Genomic DNA, 14,952 nt, shown 5'->3' on the forward strand with positions numbered 1-14,952 from the left:
GTTGGAAATTTGTAAATGTAATAATATCATTTTTTGCCCATTTTCATTTGTTGAATAATAGTAGTAGATTGTATTTCTTCCATTCTAGTATTTCTAGAATTTCTACTAAGTTCAGTGGGAAAAATAGGTATTTGAACTGTTTTCATACCTATTGGTGTTGTCGAATTTGTACTAATATTATCTTCTTCTTTCTCTATTTGAGAATTAGAAGATAAAACTAAATTATCATTTGTATTTATTATAGCATTATTTTTAAAATATAGTCTATCTCCAGATGACATATATTCTATAGTACTTACAGGTTTTGAAGTACTAGCACCACTTATTCTATCAATCATCCAATCTTTTGGTATTGAGAGATCTTTTAGATGTAATAATTTTAGTTGTATTTCTATAGTAAATTTATTGTGTTTAAATAACTCAATTATTTTATTATTAATTTCTTTAATTTCTATTTCTGCCGTGTTGGTATATTCATTAATAGAAGTCTAACTTATTGCCAGATCTTCTGCTAAATCACTAATTTCAGAGTTTTTTGTCTGAATTCTGAAACATAAACACTCTTCTATTAGAGGATCTGTAATGAATATAAAATAATTTGGTTTAACTTTAAATCCTATTACCTTAGTGTGTAAATTAGACTGAAAACCACCAATAAGTACTTTTATCGGTTTTCAAATCTTTTATCTAATATAACTGCTAATATAAGTATATCATGACCTTTTCTAAATAAAGCTCTAATTGTTATCATAATTATTGTGCGAGCCCAAATATGCCCGGGGCAGTTCAAAACCATTTCAAACCCATCTCAAACCAATTTCAAACAAAAAAACAGATAAATCAAAGATGTATTAAAACCCAAAGCTTATTAAAAGTCCAAAATAAAAGTCCATTTACACATTAACCCAATTACATACCCAAATTGAACCAAACCCAAACATCCCATACCTATACCTACGACCCTCTGGTCCAAAACACTAAACCAAACCAGTCCTTATTGGCCCAATATGCCCAAGGCCCAAACTAGTTTCGGCTAAGCCGAAACCCTAGACAACCCTAAGCGCCGCACCTCCCTCTGCCTCCCCACGTGCTTCCGTAGCGAGCTCAACGCTCGAGGATGGCTCTGCACAGCCCTTGCACCAAAAGGGAAGCCCCCGCTCGTTGACTTCCTTCTACACTTGCAAAAGAACCGAAATGGGAAAGAAACAAACACCAACACGCAACAACAATCGCAGAAACAAAAGAAAAGAATAATACTGTGTATTTTTTTTCATTAGGCTATAAAGAAAAGAGAAGCCAGTAACTCTTGTGGTTCCTCTTTTTTTACACATTTTTTTGAATACAAAAAAGAAAGGTATATTTCGTATATTTCCAGTATATCTTGCTTCTAATCTACTGCATATATAGATAGAGATAATAGAAAAGGAAACTTTTACCTGTTTGGGGTAAATCAGAGTCGGAATCCGAATCGTCTAGGGTTCATATCACATTTTAGGAGGCTTCGTCGTTGGTTTTGAAGGCATATTCGGGTTCGGGGGTTTAAAAAGGAAAAAGGAGCCTTTTTTCGTGTGCGTCGGCCACCGTACACGGCGGTGGGTACGGCGGAGCACGACGGTCCGATGATCGGAGTCCGGCCAGCTATAGATCGGCGCTCAGAGGACCGATTCCTCTCTTTTCAGAGGGTTTTCTTGTTTTTTTTTTTTTAAGGAAGGTCAAAAAATGAAATTTTCTTTTATTTTCTTAAGTATTTATAACCCCATTGAAACGGTGCCGTTTCAACATAGCATTATAATGGCCAAAACGGTACCGTTCAGGTGCCATAACCCGATGACCCGACCCATATGTGGATAGATCCGCGCGTTTTGGTCCTCGAGGGTATATTTTGCAATGAGTCTCTCCCTTTTGTAGCGTGTTTCAGTGGGGCCCTATGTTCATTTTGATTTGGACCCGTAGTTTGCTTATGGTTTTAATTTAGTCCTTGTGTTGCTGAAGGGCCAATATGCGGACGGCGCCGTTTTGAATGGGTGGGGGTATTTTCCCTTTTAATCCTAATTCTTCACACACACGTTCAAATAGCCCCCTTTTATTTTGTTTTCATTTTAAAATTATTCCCAAGGATTCTAATCTGTTTCTAATTTCATCCTTCCCTTTTTTTAGTTTTTATTTTTAAACATTGTTTATAACGATTATATTTTTATTATTATCATCGTATACCTATTACGTTTATATATATATGTCCTTTTAATATGTACTACATTAATATTATTACTACCATTATTTACTTATATTATTACTATATCATAATTAGTATTATTTTTAGTATTATGTTTTCATTGTGATATTCACATTTTCGATATTATGGTTTATTACTTTAATTTACATATCGTTATTATTATAGTATTATCATTATTTCTAATACATATATATATCGCGTACATATTTTTTATATACTATTATACGCTTTGGATATTACCATTACCTATGTATTTTAACATACAAAACGTATACTTATGTAATATATCAATAGTTTCTCAATGTCACTTTTTAACACATATATATAGATATATTTAAAATTTTACCATACACCTATGTTTTCCTTTTTATATTATGCATATATTTTTTTTAACTCTATTAAGTATGTATAATCCTTTTAACCCTATATCTGTATAATCCTTTTAACCCTATATCTTTTTATATCATGTATATATTTTCGATATTATTATATATTTTAGATAATATTACTATATATATCTTTATACGTATACACATGTATATGGGGAACATTATTTGTGTTCTTTTAATGTCAGGTTTTTACTTTATATTCTATTATTTTATGTTCGTATGTGTATGCATGCACATTCGTAGTTTTTTATTTCATGTTTGATCCTTGCTATGTCTTATATCCGACACATTGTTATTGTTTTATTATTGTCATGTTCATTATTTGTTTTGATATATTTCTAATCTTTTGTTTATTTTTTTCATGTCAATTTGCTTTTTATTGTCTCAAAATTTTATTTTCGTTTTTTAAAAAAAAAATCAATTTCAACACATGAGGCAATATTCCGATCTAAAATTAAGTTGACGATTTCATCGCTATGTTGGGTGAATTATGTCGGATCGTGTTGAAATCTGGATTTCCTTCTAAAAATCACAAATTTAAAAAATTATCGCCCTTTCAATCGGATCACGATTAAATGTTACCTTGAACTCTTATGTTTGAAAATCAAGACAACCCGTGTTTTAATAAGATACCAATTTTGGGTGTCACGAGGGTGCTAATACCTTCCTCGCGCGTAACTGACTCCCGAATCCTATTTTTCTCTGAATTTTGACGTAGACCTAAACCCGGCCTTCTTTTTACCCAAAAATAAATTTTTTCTGTTAAAAAAAAGTTTTATTAGGTGTCCGATCACACTTAGAAAAAAGATCGATGCGACTCCCCTTTTCTTTAAAATCGAAATTCGGTTTCCAATTTTTCAAGTAATCACTTCAATTAGCGACCAAGCTAAAATTGTTGCGTCGCTACAATTATACCTAAATGTATATATCTAACTCGAGGGTATTTCTTTTTAATTCTCTTAAATTTTTTTTTAGTAAATAATGGGATTTCTGTTAACCCACCTCTAGTATCTTTAGCGACTGTGTTGCCACTAATTTTCTCTATGTGTCTTTGACTCCATATTTTAAATTTAGATATTTTATATATTTCTTCTTTAGAAATATGATTTTTATTTATTTTTCTATCATTTCATCAGAAAAGTCTTTTTCTTCTCCAATCAAATTTCCTAATTTTATATCTTGTTGTTCAGACTTAAGAATTTCTTCTAATTGATTTTTAGAACTACTTCCTATATTTAACATAAATATATATTCCTCTTCTTCGAATCGAATCATTTATGATATTAACTCATATAATATTTCCTCGTGATTTATTTTCTCTTTATAATGATTTCTAAATCTTGTTCTTCAAGATTTTTAATTATTTTTTAGCACTTTTTCCTTTATTAGGACAGTTTGGTGCTATATGACCTTCTTCATCATATATGAAACATTTACATATTTGTTTTTAGATTTTTAGAAGTTTTATTTCTAACAATTTTTTCTTTTTCTTATTATTACTAGCATATATTTTATTTCCTGGTTTCCATCTAATAAATTTATATTTTCTATTTTTCTTTCTATGTTTTTGTAAGTATTAGGACATATTATTTTACATCCAAATTCCCATTCATTTTTAGAATTTTTGTACAAGTGACTATAACTTAATTTATTTTTTACTTGTTTAGCGACTTTAGTTTGTAAACAATGTAAAGTTATTATTTCTTTTGCAAAATTGATCCTATTTCCTATAGAATCTATATTTTCTTTTACTATGTCCGCTTCTTTACTATGTTTATCTAAATAGGATACATATTTCTTTATACATATCTCGTCCCATGGTGGGAGTAGTTTATGAAAATATTGGTTTTCTAAAATTCTATGTTTTCATTTTTAACTTTTGATTGTAAACACCTCTATCAATAACTGAGTCTGAATTTTTTTCAAAATTAAATTTTATATTTTTACGATAGTAAAAATATAATTTTATCATTTTAATAGCTTATTTCTTTATAATTTTAAAGGGTTAAATTAAATTTTTATCATTTTTTATCGTTAAAATACAATTCCTATATATTTTTGATTTTTAATAAATTTGTACTCGATTAACCTATGAAATTAATTCAATTGGTGATTTTATATTAAGTGTTAGATTTTAATATTTTAAAAGTAAATAAACTAGAAATTTATCATTACTAGAAATCCTATCACATACATATGCATGGGGAAATCACAAATTTAAAACAGATTTTTATTTAAAAATAATATATAATAAATAATGAAACTTATAGTTTGAAACTAATTAAGAATATCATTTGAAATATGTAAGCTATTAAAATAATAAAAAATAGATTAAATTGTTTATCATGGTATTGTCATCGGTCTTAAGTTTTGTGTCAAGTGACACCAACTTAATCAAATACATTTTAATATAAAAATCTTATCACATGTGTATATGTGTGAAAACAACTAATTTAAAATACAAAATTTTTTCTTAAAAATTATAATAAATAATAAAAGCGTATGGTTTGAAACTAATTATTAATAATACATTAAATATGAACGATGTTAAAATGAAAAAATAGATTAAAATTGATTATCATGGTGTTATCATCAATTTTAAATCAAGATTGAGTTAACTTGTGACACGGGCTCAATAAAAAAGTGATGAAGATAATAAATTGTGTATATTAAAATAAAAAGTGTAAAATACATAAAAATAAAATTTTGATTGACTGGTATCTTTATGGTTTTATTAATCTAATTGGTGCGACTTTAAATCTAACAATATGCATATTTTTATTGGTTTTGTTAAAATAGAAAGCCTGAAATATCCTCAAATAATGTAATTTATTTAATTAAATAAAGATATTTTGTAATTTTTTAATTAAGTTGGTGACCAGTTAAAAGCGACACCAACTTAATAAAACATTTTATAAATTATATAAATATATAAAACGACTGGAGATAAAAAATATGTATAAAAATATTAAAATAAAATTTTATTCAATAATAAATTAAAAATTTTATTAATACAATAAACGTGAATTTAAATTTTATGATGAAATTTTTATTAGTAGTATAGATTACAGTGTTACGTGGAATCTTTACTTGGGCAGTTCCAAATCTAGCTTCGCGCTAAAAAAAGGCATAAAAACAAACATTGCTAGAAAACTCTAGCAAAGAAAAGAATCAAAACATGGAATTCACTCGCAAGTGACCACATATTCCACTCTTTCATCCACTTTCAAATTTAAAACTAATAATAATATACTCTTAACCCACTCCTCGAATTTTCTTTTCCCTTACCAACAAAGTTAAAATTAGTGTATTCAAACGGTTAACTAATTAATCTGAATCAAATTAATATTAATTAAATTAATTAAACATTTTAAATTTTAATTATTAATTGAATCGAAATATTTTGATTAATTCAATCGATTAATTAAATTAATCGAAATTTATATATTTTTTGTTAAACTCAATATTAAACATATTAAAATAGATAAATTGATAATATTTTTTGATCGAATTAACCGAATTAATAATAGTCTAATATATAATATATAATATTATTTATTATATTCAATTAATTCGATTAATTATCTGATTTTAAACTAAATTATCAGTTAACTAAAATTTTAAAAAAAATTTAACCGACTTTTAACCGAATTAAATTAATTTAATTTTAAGTGAAATTTAATCCTCTCCGGTTAAAACCATCATAGGCCATTGCCATTTGTCATTATCCAAATCCTACTCCCTAGTCTAGAATCTTTTAGAGCCATCCACGTCCTCTTACAATCCACGTGTCAATATCTCGTTGAACTTCCACTCCTCTTACCAGAACTTTCTCTTCACCAAAAACCGCCATTTCTCTGCTTTTATAACATCCCCTAAATTCCCTCCCAACAATCCAATTAAAACCCAAGCTCTCAATTTAGCAGCCAATTCCGACTCTCGGTTCTTGTATTCTTTTCACCGGATCATGTGGAACCAGCCTTACCGGAAAAATGATACGGAGGCCGGACCGAGGCCTTTGTATCCTATGATGTTAGAACCCGCGGAGATGAGGTGGGCGTTTATCCGGAAAATTTACTCCATCATTGCTGTTCAGTTGTTTGCTACAATCGCGGTGGCTGCCACGGTGGTTACTGTCCATCCGATTTCTAATTTCTTCGTCAGTACTGGCGCCGGCTTGGCTCTTTATATTGTCCTAATTATCACGCCTTTCATTAGTACGTTTCTTTTTCTTCTTCTTCTTCTTCTTTTTCTTTTTCTTGGTGGCCTTGATTTGTGGTTTTTCGGTTTAACTAAAATGAGAATTCATTCGTTTGCTTGCAGCTTTGTGTCCATTGTATTACTATTACCAGAAGCATCCAGTGAACTATCTTTTGCTTGGAGTTTTCACAGTTTCTTTAGCTTTTGCTGTTGGATTGACGTGCGCTTTTACCAGTGGTAAGATATGGATTCTTGATTTTTATTTGATATAATTGAAGAAGTTGAACTACGTTAATTCATAAAAAAATTATAAATTTACATAAGAAGATTATGATTTATTATGCCTTTTATGAGAATCAGGAGAATGTTGATTCAAAAAAAAAAATTAGGAGAATGAACTTTAAATTAATTATAATAAGTACTAGATTAAATATTTAGTTTTTTTAATTAAGGTGTATGGATGAATTGATCTGTTTCTCCAGAAGAATTTAATGGTGTTGAATTAGAAGGGGAGGGTTTAAATATTTGGAAGTAAAAGTAGAAAAACTGAATTCTAAATCTAGGAGAAGTACAGGGACTTGGAGCTTAGATGTATAGAAAAACTTAAGAAGACATAACTTGGGTTCTGATGGGTTCTTTCTTAATTTCCTTCAATTTAATTTTAGAAAATAAATTGCAGTCATCACTATTTATTCTGGAGTTGGAAAGATGAGATGGATTAGCTTAGACTTGGAGAGAACTTTATGACTTAAGATCCATGTATCTCTCTAAATGGTTTGCTTGCTGAGCAGGGAAGGTTATTTTGGAGTCGGTGATTTTGACGACCGTCGTGGTGGTGGCTCTAACCCTTTACACCTTCTGGGCTGCAAAGAGAGGTCATGATTTCAACTTCCTCGGCCCTTTCCTGTTCGGTGCTGTCCTTGTTCTTATGGTTTTCGCTCTGATCCAGGTATACTCCAATCTTCGCCTTGTTTGTTCATATATGGTTTTACACTATATATCTTTATACCATATCATTGTTAAATGTGTTAATTTGGGTTTCAGATACTGTTCCCTCTGGGTAGAATCTCGGTGATGATATACGGGTGTTTGGCCTCCATCATCTTCTGCGGCTATATCATATATGACACCGACAACTTGATCAAGCGATATTCTTATGATGAGTACATATGGGCTGCTGTATCTTTGTATTTGGACATCATTAATCTCTTCCTCGCATTGCTTACTGTTTTCAGAGCTGCAGATAGTTGAAAAATGGACATCACTGTAAGTAGGCTATATACAGACTATTTTTTTTCTCTTTTTCAGGTGAATGTCACCCTAAATGTAATGTTTCGTGTTTAGTCTTCTTTTTCTCCCCTCTTTTGTAGGTGGTAAATGTGAATGATGGTTTAGAAAGGGGTTGAATGGAAGATTCTGATGTCAAGATATGGGAATTGTTGATAATAACACAAAAAATTCCAAGATTCTGTTTTTGCCTATGCATGTTAACAGCCAATTCTACCCTTTTATTGCTCACGATTCATTCTATTTGGCTCTGCATTAAAAGGTTAATTTTGCTTGGAGCGTTACTAAACAAAATTTGATTTATGATATATAATAAATCTATTTATTTTACTAAAAATGTTTACTGAACTTTTATATAAAATTGGACAATTTTTTTTTGTTGAACCGATAATTTTAATTGCTATTGTAAGCGATGGTTGAATTTATATAAAAATAGATTTACTTTTCTGATAATATAATTTTAAAATAATTTAATTACATTCATCTTCAATTAATTCGTATATTTTATTTAATACTTAAATATAATAATTAACTACGAACAAGTAATGGCTAATTATTTGGGTTTTTTTTCACTGGTAACCTGCTTTCAATGATACAAATAAATAATAAAAATATTGTATAATAATTATTATTTAAGTTTTAATTTAATTGGTATCGATATAGAAAGGGTATTTGTTTTTACTATTATATCAAAGTGTATTATTTTTTTAAAAATATTTTGAATACATTTACTATTGTGATAATATATAATAACTAGATTATACAATTCTTTCAGATTATTCTTTTATTTCTTTATGAGAAAAAGTTCAAATAACAAACTAAGAGTTTAGTGGTTATAATAAGGATAAATATTATTAAATTTAAGTAAAAGGATTAAAAATGAAGATGTATTTAATATAAGTTTATGTTTAATTTTCAATAAAATTTAAGTGTTTTTCGAGAATCATATGTTAAATTAAATGAGCACAAAACATTATCTCATATGTTAAATTTAAGTGTTTTCAATTTAATTTTAGCATCACACATATTTATATTTCAGTATATTATTTAAGCAGCATAGCCTGTTCAGCACACCATTGTCTCCACAGCAGGTTTCGTAACTGTCTGCTAGGCCTACGATGAAGTCATGTGCATTTGCTGCTTTGGACGCTTCCATAATTTCAGTATATTACAAACTAAAAAAGAATGATTTGACTTGCATATTTTAAGTAACTTGAAGCCTTTTTTTAAGTTCAATTAGAGGGAAAATACAAAACTTTTGACTTATAAAAAAATATTACTAATCAGTTATGCAGCAAAGCAACAAATCTGATGATATTTAGCATTTAATTATTAGCTATAAATTAGTAGAAATTTATTCATATGTTGTATATTTTTTGGATTATGAACTCAGATGAAGCTAATTGTTATGTAGGTTACTTTCTTCTAGAAAAATGAAATGATACTTGGTAAACTGCGGTTACTCATAGTCAATAAAATTTTATAGTACTACAATTATAAAAATTTTAAATTGGTCACTAAATTTATTGAGCTCGTTTCTTCTTTTTTTCCTTTTCTATTATGTGCTATTAAGCTTGTCATATATTTAACTTTTAATAAAAACGCATTTTATCAATTTGATCATGATTCTAAAGAAATTAACTTTCAACATTTATAAATTATCTCGATTTAATTCTCTAACTTAGATTACCATGTGGATACCATATTAGTAATTTGTTACCTTTTTCATTCATTTTGATGTAATTTAACAAATAATACAAATTTAAAAATTAAAAGAGACAAAAAAATTAAATGAATAATTAAAATGACTTTTTTATAAAATTAAAAGGCCAAATAAATCATTATGCTGAAAAGATTTAGATCAACTTAAAAGCATGCCTAAAGTCGACAACCATAAGTATCCACTTATTTATTAAAAAATCATCCATGAATTTGATACACTTAGTCGAATTCCTATTTCATCGCATCGATACAAAGAATTAGGATTTTCAATGCTCACTAGTGTCAGGTATGTCTTTTCGACAAAGAAAGTTTATACATATTCAAAAATGTACTTTAAGAAATAAATATAAATGTAGCTAGAATTGGAAATAATATTTTATTTAGTTAAATTAAAACAAAAGAACTAAATACTCTTACAATAATTTTTTTTAAATATTGTTTTTATCAATGAAGTTTTGGCTCACTGATAGAATTGCAGAGAATTTTAATATTATTTAACTCAAGACACAAATGTAAAATACCTAAAACACAAAAAATTTACATATTATACAAATGTAGAATACCTTAACATGAAAAAATGTAAGGATATACGAATTGCCATCAATGCAGTTGTAGCTCTAAATTACATGTAGCACCCAAATGAATCTCCTTCTAACATAAACCAATCCACTTCTTGAAACTCAAAGCAGCTTCCCTCTTCTTTAGCTGGGATTCTGTCTGGAATTTAGGAGTCTTGCCCTTATAAAGTGTTTTATGGTACTTCAAGTAGAGGGTTCGATACTTGTATTTGTCAATGAACATGTTTCCTTTTTCCATCATATTGACAACTTCGTTAGCTCGAACGAAAAATCCGCCCCTCACGAAGGTATATAACAAAGAATCCAGAAGTTCCTGATCAAACTTAATTGGAGCGGAAGAAGCAAGTGATTTCATTTCACCCCAGAGCTCGGTTACCTCGATGTATTTTCCTCCAATAGCAGCGTATCCAGTGACCATAGAATGGAAGGTTTGAGCATTCGGAGTATGCCCCAGGCTCCTCATTTTTGCCAAAGCTTTTTCGGCATCTGCCATTAACCTTTTCTTACAGAAAAAATGTATTACATTATTCCAGTCATGTACTCCACTATCCAGTTTCTGGCCTTCCCTGATTTCTCGCAAGAGCTTCGCCATTAATCCTGCTTCAGCATTGCCTGCACATCCCTCGACCAACTGCTCGAATTCGGGATTACCACCTCTGGGTATCTTAGCCTCCTTCATCTCCTTGAATAGATCAAGAGCTCCTTGAGTATCCTGTTGAAGCACTCGGGATTGTATCAATGTGTCATAACAACTAGAATCTAGTTGGATCCCAGCCTTCTGAGCATCTCGTAAAAGTGAAGTCACTTCTCGTAGGCGGTTTGCTTTACAATATGCTTTTAACAGGGAGGCATATACCGAAGAACCAGTTCTAACTCCAGCAAAACGCATCTCATCCAAGAGGTCATGCGCTTGATCTAACCACCCAAGTGAAATGCATGACTTGATAACGTGAACCAATGCCCAATCATCATTGGAAACTGGGGAATCTTCTTTTTCAGCCTTGATAAGAAACCGAGCCAAATCCTTGAGCTTCCCTGCTTCAAGGAAAGCCTTAACCAATTTCACGTAAATTTTTTCTGTTGGTTGTAGAATGCCATGTTCAGTAGTAATCAATTCAACTTGTGTCTGCAACTTAGCTAGCAAACTAAGAAGTACTTCCTTAGCCTCATTTCCAAGTTTAACAAAATTTCTATCTCTAGAGAACTCCTCATAAGATATAATCTGGTGCTCTATTAATCTGTCCTTATGTGATCCCTCTGGTTCATTTTGGCTCAGATTTGGCCCAGAAATACGTGCAATAAAGGCTCTGTTATCATTTCTAGCAGCTTCAAGCACAAGCGTAGCAACAGCAAGAGAATTTCGCGCATCCTTTGCTTTCCGTAGCATTTCCAAGACCATATTAGAGGCAGAATCAAGATCACCAAATTTTAAATGGCATGTAAGCAAGCAATTATAAAACTGTCGGAACTGAATATCAGTCAAGTTACAAGCTTCGTCTATGTGCCTCTGAAGTTTCTTCAGCTCTTCCCTTCGCCCATTTCTTTCATATATGTGTGCCATTACAATCAGTAAGTTTGCATCAGCTTTTACACAAATTCGAGGCATTATGTCAAGGAGCTGCTCTGCTTTTCTTGCTGTGCAGAATAAAAGGCACCCAGCCAAAGCAATGTTGAAAGCGGTAGTATTAGGCTTCATAGCAATCAATGGTGCATTACTCTTCTTACGGGGGTCCACCCTCCCATCCTGGAACAAATAACCTATCTCAAGAATCAATTCAGCAGCTAGGTAAGCACCAGGAGCTGTTTGTGACATGTGGGCCAAGATGGCCGACCAGGCTGTTACAGGAGGAAAATTTTCAGTTTCTACCAATTTTCTCAGAATGGTCGATGCAGGAACCGGCAAACCGCATTTGGCAAGACCAAGAGAAAGATATATCAGAGGCTCCTTCTCCAACAAATTCTGTTTACTTTCCTCAAAGGCTTGTTCAACCATCGCATAAGCCTTCTCAAGCCATTTAACATCAAGGCTTTCCGCAAAACCTGTCAGAAGTCTGTTCACAACAGATTTTCGAGGAAACCCTTCCATCTGCATGTGCTGTTCATACAGCTTCCATGTATCTATATATCTTCGTTCATCAATTGCATTAAGTATTTCCATATTTAGTTTGGCTGGGTCTCGAGCCTGGACCAAGATTGTACCAGCCATTGTTGAAAATAGCATCAACCTATAAGGAGAACTTGAAGATGCGTTTAATGTATTGTTTGACAACGAGTCGGAAATCCCACAAACCCACCTATGACTCCCATAAACAGGAGGCGGGCATCTGCAAATCCTAGCAACACTAAAATGCTTACAAGAAAGTAAGGCAGATAAAAAGGAAGGGGAGACTGACGCGGTTGAACGTCTCATTTTCCTCTTGGCAAGCAATTTCCCAGAAATAAAATGTTAACAAGGATCAGAACCTGAAATGTTAGTAGATTTTCTGAGAACCCTAGTAGGCTGAAAAAAAAAAAAAAACTTGAACTGACTTAAAGAGAGTTCAAATGAATATAAACCTAACTTCTACGTTTAAGAACCATACAAAAAAAGGTGCAACATGGCAAGGACTCAATCAGCATTTCTATACGAAGAAAAGGGTTAATCATATTTAATCGATTTATAGAAAATAACAGGTTTAAAATTCATGCAAGAAGAAGATAGAGAGCAGCAGTCTACTTCTCTCTGAGACATTTTATCAAATAAATCAAAGACATAAACCAACTGATGACACTTTTGCTACGAAATGCTAAAAACTTACAGTGTAAAAGTCAAGCTAACAGTCATTATTAAGGGTCATCAAAATTGGCACAGAGAAACAATGCAGGTGAGCTAGAAACTGGAAATAAATGATGGAGAGTTTCCCGCATGCTGTTCTTCACTTGCAGTCTGATTCTCGGTGAGGCATTTTATCAAATAAATCAAAGACATGGCCAAACTGATTATACTTTTTGCTTAATAGAAAAAATGAAAAAACACCATTCTTCATTAAAGGGTAAAGCTGAAAATATACAGTAACAAAGTAAAGTTGGAAACCATAACTAAGCAAGGGTCATAGAAATTCGCACGATACTGGTGAAGTCGACTCTGCACGATGTTCTTTAAAGGAAGCCGCACAGAAAAAGAAAATAAAGGAATAGGGGGGCCTTTTTTTTTTTAGGTTTGGGCTCCAAAAAAGAAGAGTCCACTTCAAGTTTCCTAAACAAGAGAAAGAATCGAATTGATTTATTTTTTTTAGACTGATTTTTTTTTAATTACAATAACATGACAAAATTCGAATAAAAAATAAAATTAGTGCAACTCAAACCTAAATTACAGCTGAGATGATGAACTCCCTTAATCATCAAGTCATCACATGAGGTTCAATTATGTATTGATTTTAAATCTTCGTTACAAAATTCATAGCATAAAATTAATAAAATACTTTCATTGCTAATAAGTGTTCGTGTAAAATTAATTCAAATGGATAACATTTTTAAACCTTGTTTTTTTTTAAATCTTGTTAAATTGCTAATCAATAATTCAGCAATTTATATGTAAAGAAGTAACAAAAATTAGCAGTTCAATCATTTATATGTAACAAATTAATAAAAATTAGTAGTTGATGTGCTAACGACAACTTGAATAACTTTTATATTAGCACCACAATTAGCGTCGCACTTCACCTCTCCATAGGTTTTGCCATAGTCATCGTTCTTGCATTTTTTGTTACAACCTTCAAAGCATGCATTGAAACGATCGGAGTCTGCCTCGATTGACTAAATGCTTGCCGCCACGAGAACAATGCACATCATAATTCATCTTACAACGAACTTGTTGGCCATTTGTTTTGTTTTCTATTTGAAAATTTAGATAAAATTATTTGAAGATAAAGAATCTAATGATTAGTATTTAAAGAGTGTAACTAAAATTAGATCCCATGATATTTAAATGGTAATATTGAACTTAGTTGCAACCTCCTTCACACCACAATCATCGTTGCACTTCACCCCTCAGTAGGCTTTGCCATAGTCTTCGTTCTTGCACTTTTGGTTACAACTTTCGAAGTATGCATTGAAACGATCAGAGTCTACTACTTCGATTAGCTAAATGCTTGCTGTCACAAGAACAATGCACACCATATTTCACCTTGCAACGAACTTGTTGACCATTTATTTTGATTTCTATTTGAAAATTTAGACAGGATTATTTGAAGAGGCAAACAAAAGCTTATTTTGATTACTCATCCGTAAGATAAAGAATCTAATAATTAAAATTTAAAGGGTGTAACTAAAATTAGATACCATAATTTTAAATACAACAATATCAAAAAAACTAAAACCTAACTCAATATATTTATATATTCATCAGTCCAAATAGTCAATATATGTAAACCCATAAAAAGTAAATTCAAATACGTTCAAATAGAAACTGAATTCAAAATCTAAAATATCCCAAAATTGTTAATCAAATGATTAAAATTCCAACTACATTTTACCTATAACTATTAATTTGACAAAATTTCCT

The 14,952-nt window shown here is 30.8% G+C and overlaps 2 protein-coding genes and 1 long non-coding RNA gene across 5 annotated transcripts; 1 reads left to right on the forward strand and 2 right to left on the reverse strand.

The window, feature by feature from the left end:
• Nucleotides 1–817: 817 nt before the first annotated feature.
• LOC108468841 (uncharacterized) lies at nucleotides 818–1,871 on the reverse strand. The gene is made up of 2 exons (XR_001869001.2): nucleotides 1,437–1,871; nucleotides 818–1,172 (listed from the first exon to the last, which is right to left on the reverse strand). It is a non-coding gene; the product is annotated as an uncharacterized LOC108468841 (long non-coding RNA).
• A 4,605-nt stretch (nucleotides 1,872–6,476) lies between these two features.
• LOC108468884 (protein LIFEGUARD 2-like) lies at nucleotides 6,477–8,288 on the forward strand. 3 transcript variants are annotated; one of them, XM_017769753.2, is made up of 5 exons: nucleotides 6,477–6,839; nucleotides 6,946–7,059; nucleotides 7,614–7,771; nucleotides 7,867–8,088; nucleotides 8,167–8,288. In XM_017769753.2, exons 1-4 carry the CDS (start codon nucleotides 6,590–6,592, stop codon nucleotides 8,071–8,073), a joined length of 729 nt encoding a protein of 242 aa, XP_017625242.1. In that variant the 5' UTR covers nucleotides 6,477–6,589; the 3' UTR covers nucleotides 8,074–8,088; nucleotides 8,167–8,288. The 3 variants fall into 3 exon arrangements, with proteins under 3 accessions (XP_017625242.1, XP_017625241.1, XP_017625240.1); XM_017769752.2 differs by having other exon boundaries at nucleotides 8,193–8,288; XM_017769751.2 differs by having other exon boundaries at nucleotides 7,867–8,288.
• A 2,015-nt stretch (nucleotides 8,289–10,303) lies between these two features.
• On the reverse strand, nucleotides 10,304–13,640 carry LOC108467765 (pentatricopeptide repeat-containing protein At1g03100, mitochondrial). Its single transcript, XM_017768522.2, has 2 exons — nucleotides 13,208–13,640; nucleotides 10,304–12,872 (listed from the first exon to the last, which is right to left on the reverse strand). The coding sequence occupies exon 2, from the start codon at nucleotides 12,817–12,819 to the stop codon at nucleotides 10,483–10,485; it is 2,337 nt and encodes a 778-aa protein (XP_017624011.1). The 5' UTR covers nucleotides 12,820–12,872; nucleotides 13,208–13,640; the 3' UTR covers nucleotides 10,304–10,482.
• Nucleotides 13,641–14,952: the final 1,312 nt, after the last annotated feature.

This window comes from Gossypium arboreum, chromosome 8 (genome assembly GCF_025698485.1).
Source record: "Gossypium arboreum isolate Shixiya-1 chromosome 8, ASM2569848v2, whole genome shotgun sequence".
NCBI lineage: Eukaryota > Viridiplantae > Streptophyta > Magnoliopsida > Malvales > Malvaceae > Gossypium > Gossypium arboreum.

Bases quoted from the DNA above. Each gene is read 5' to 3' on its own strand.
- LOC108467765 (XM_017768522.2), bottom strand. From the start codon at position 12,819: ATGAGACGTTCAACCGCGTCAGTCTCCCCTTCCTTTTTATCTGCCTTA.
- LOC108468884 (XM_017769751.2), top strand. From the start codon at position 6,590: ATGTGGAACCAGCCTTACCGGAAAAATGATACGGAGGCCGGACCGAGG. The intron at 6,840-6,945 runs GTACGTTTCTTT...GTTTGCTTGCAG, and splicing joins AATTATCACGCCTTTCATTA to CTTTGTGTCCATTGTATTAC. The intron at 7,060-7,613 runs GTAAGATATGGA...CTTGCTGAGCAG, and splicing joins GACGTGCGCTTTTACCAGTG to GGAAGGTTATTTTGGAGTCG.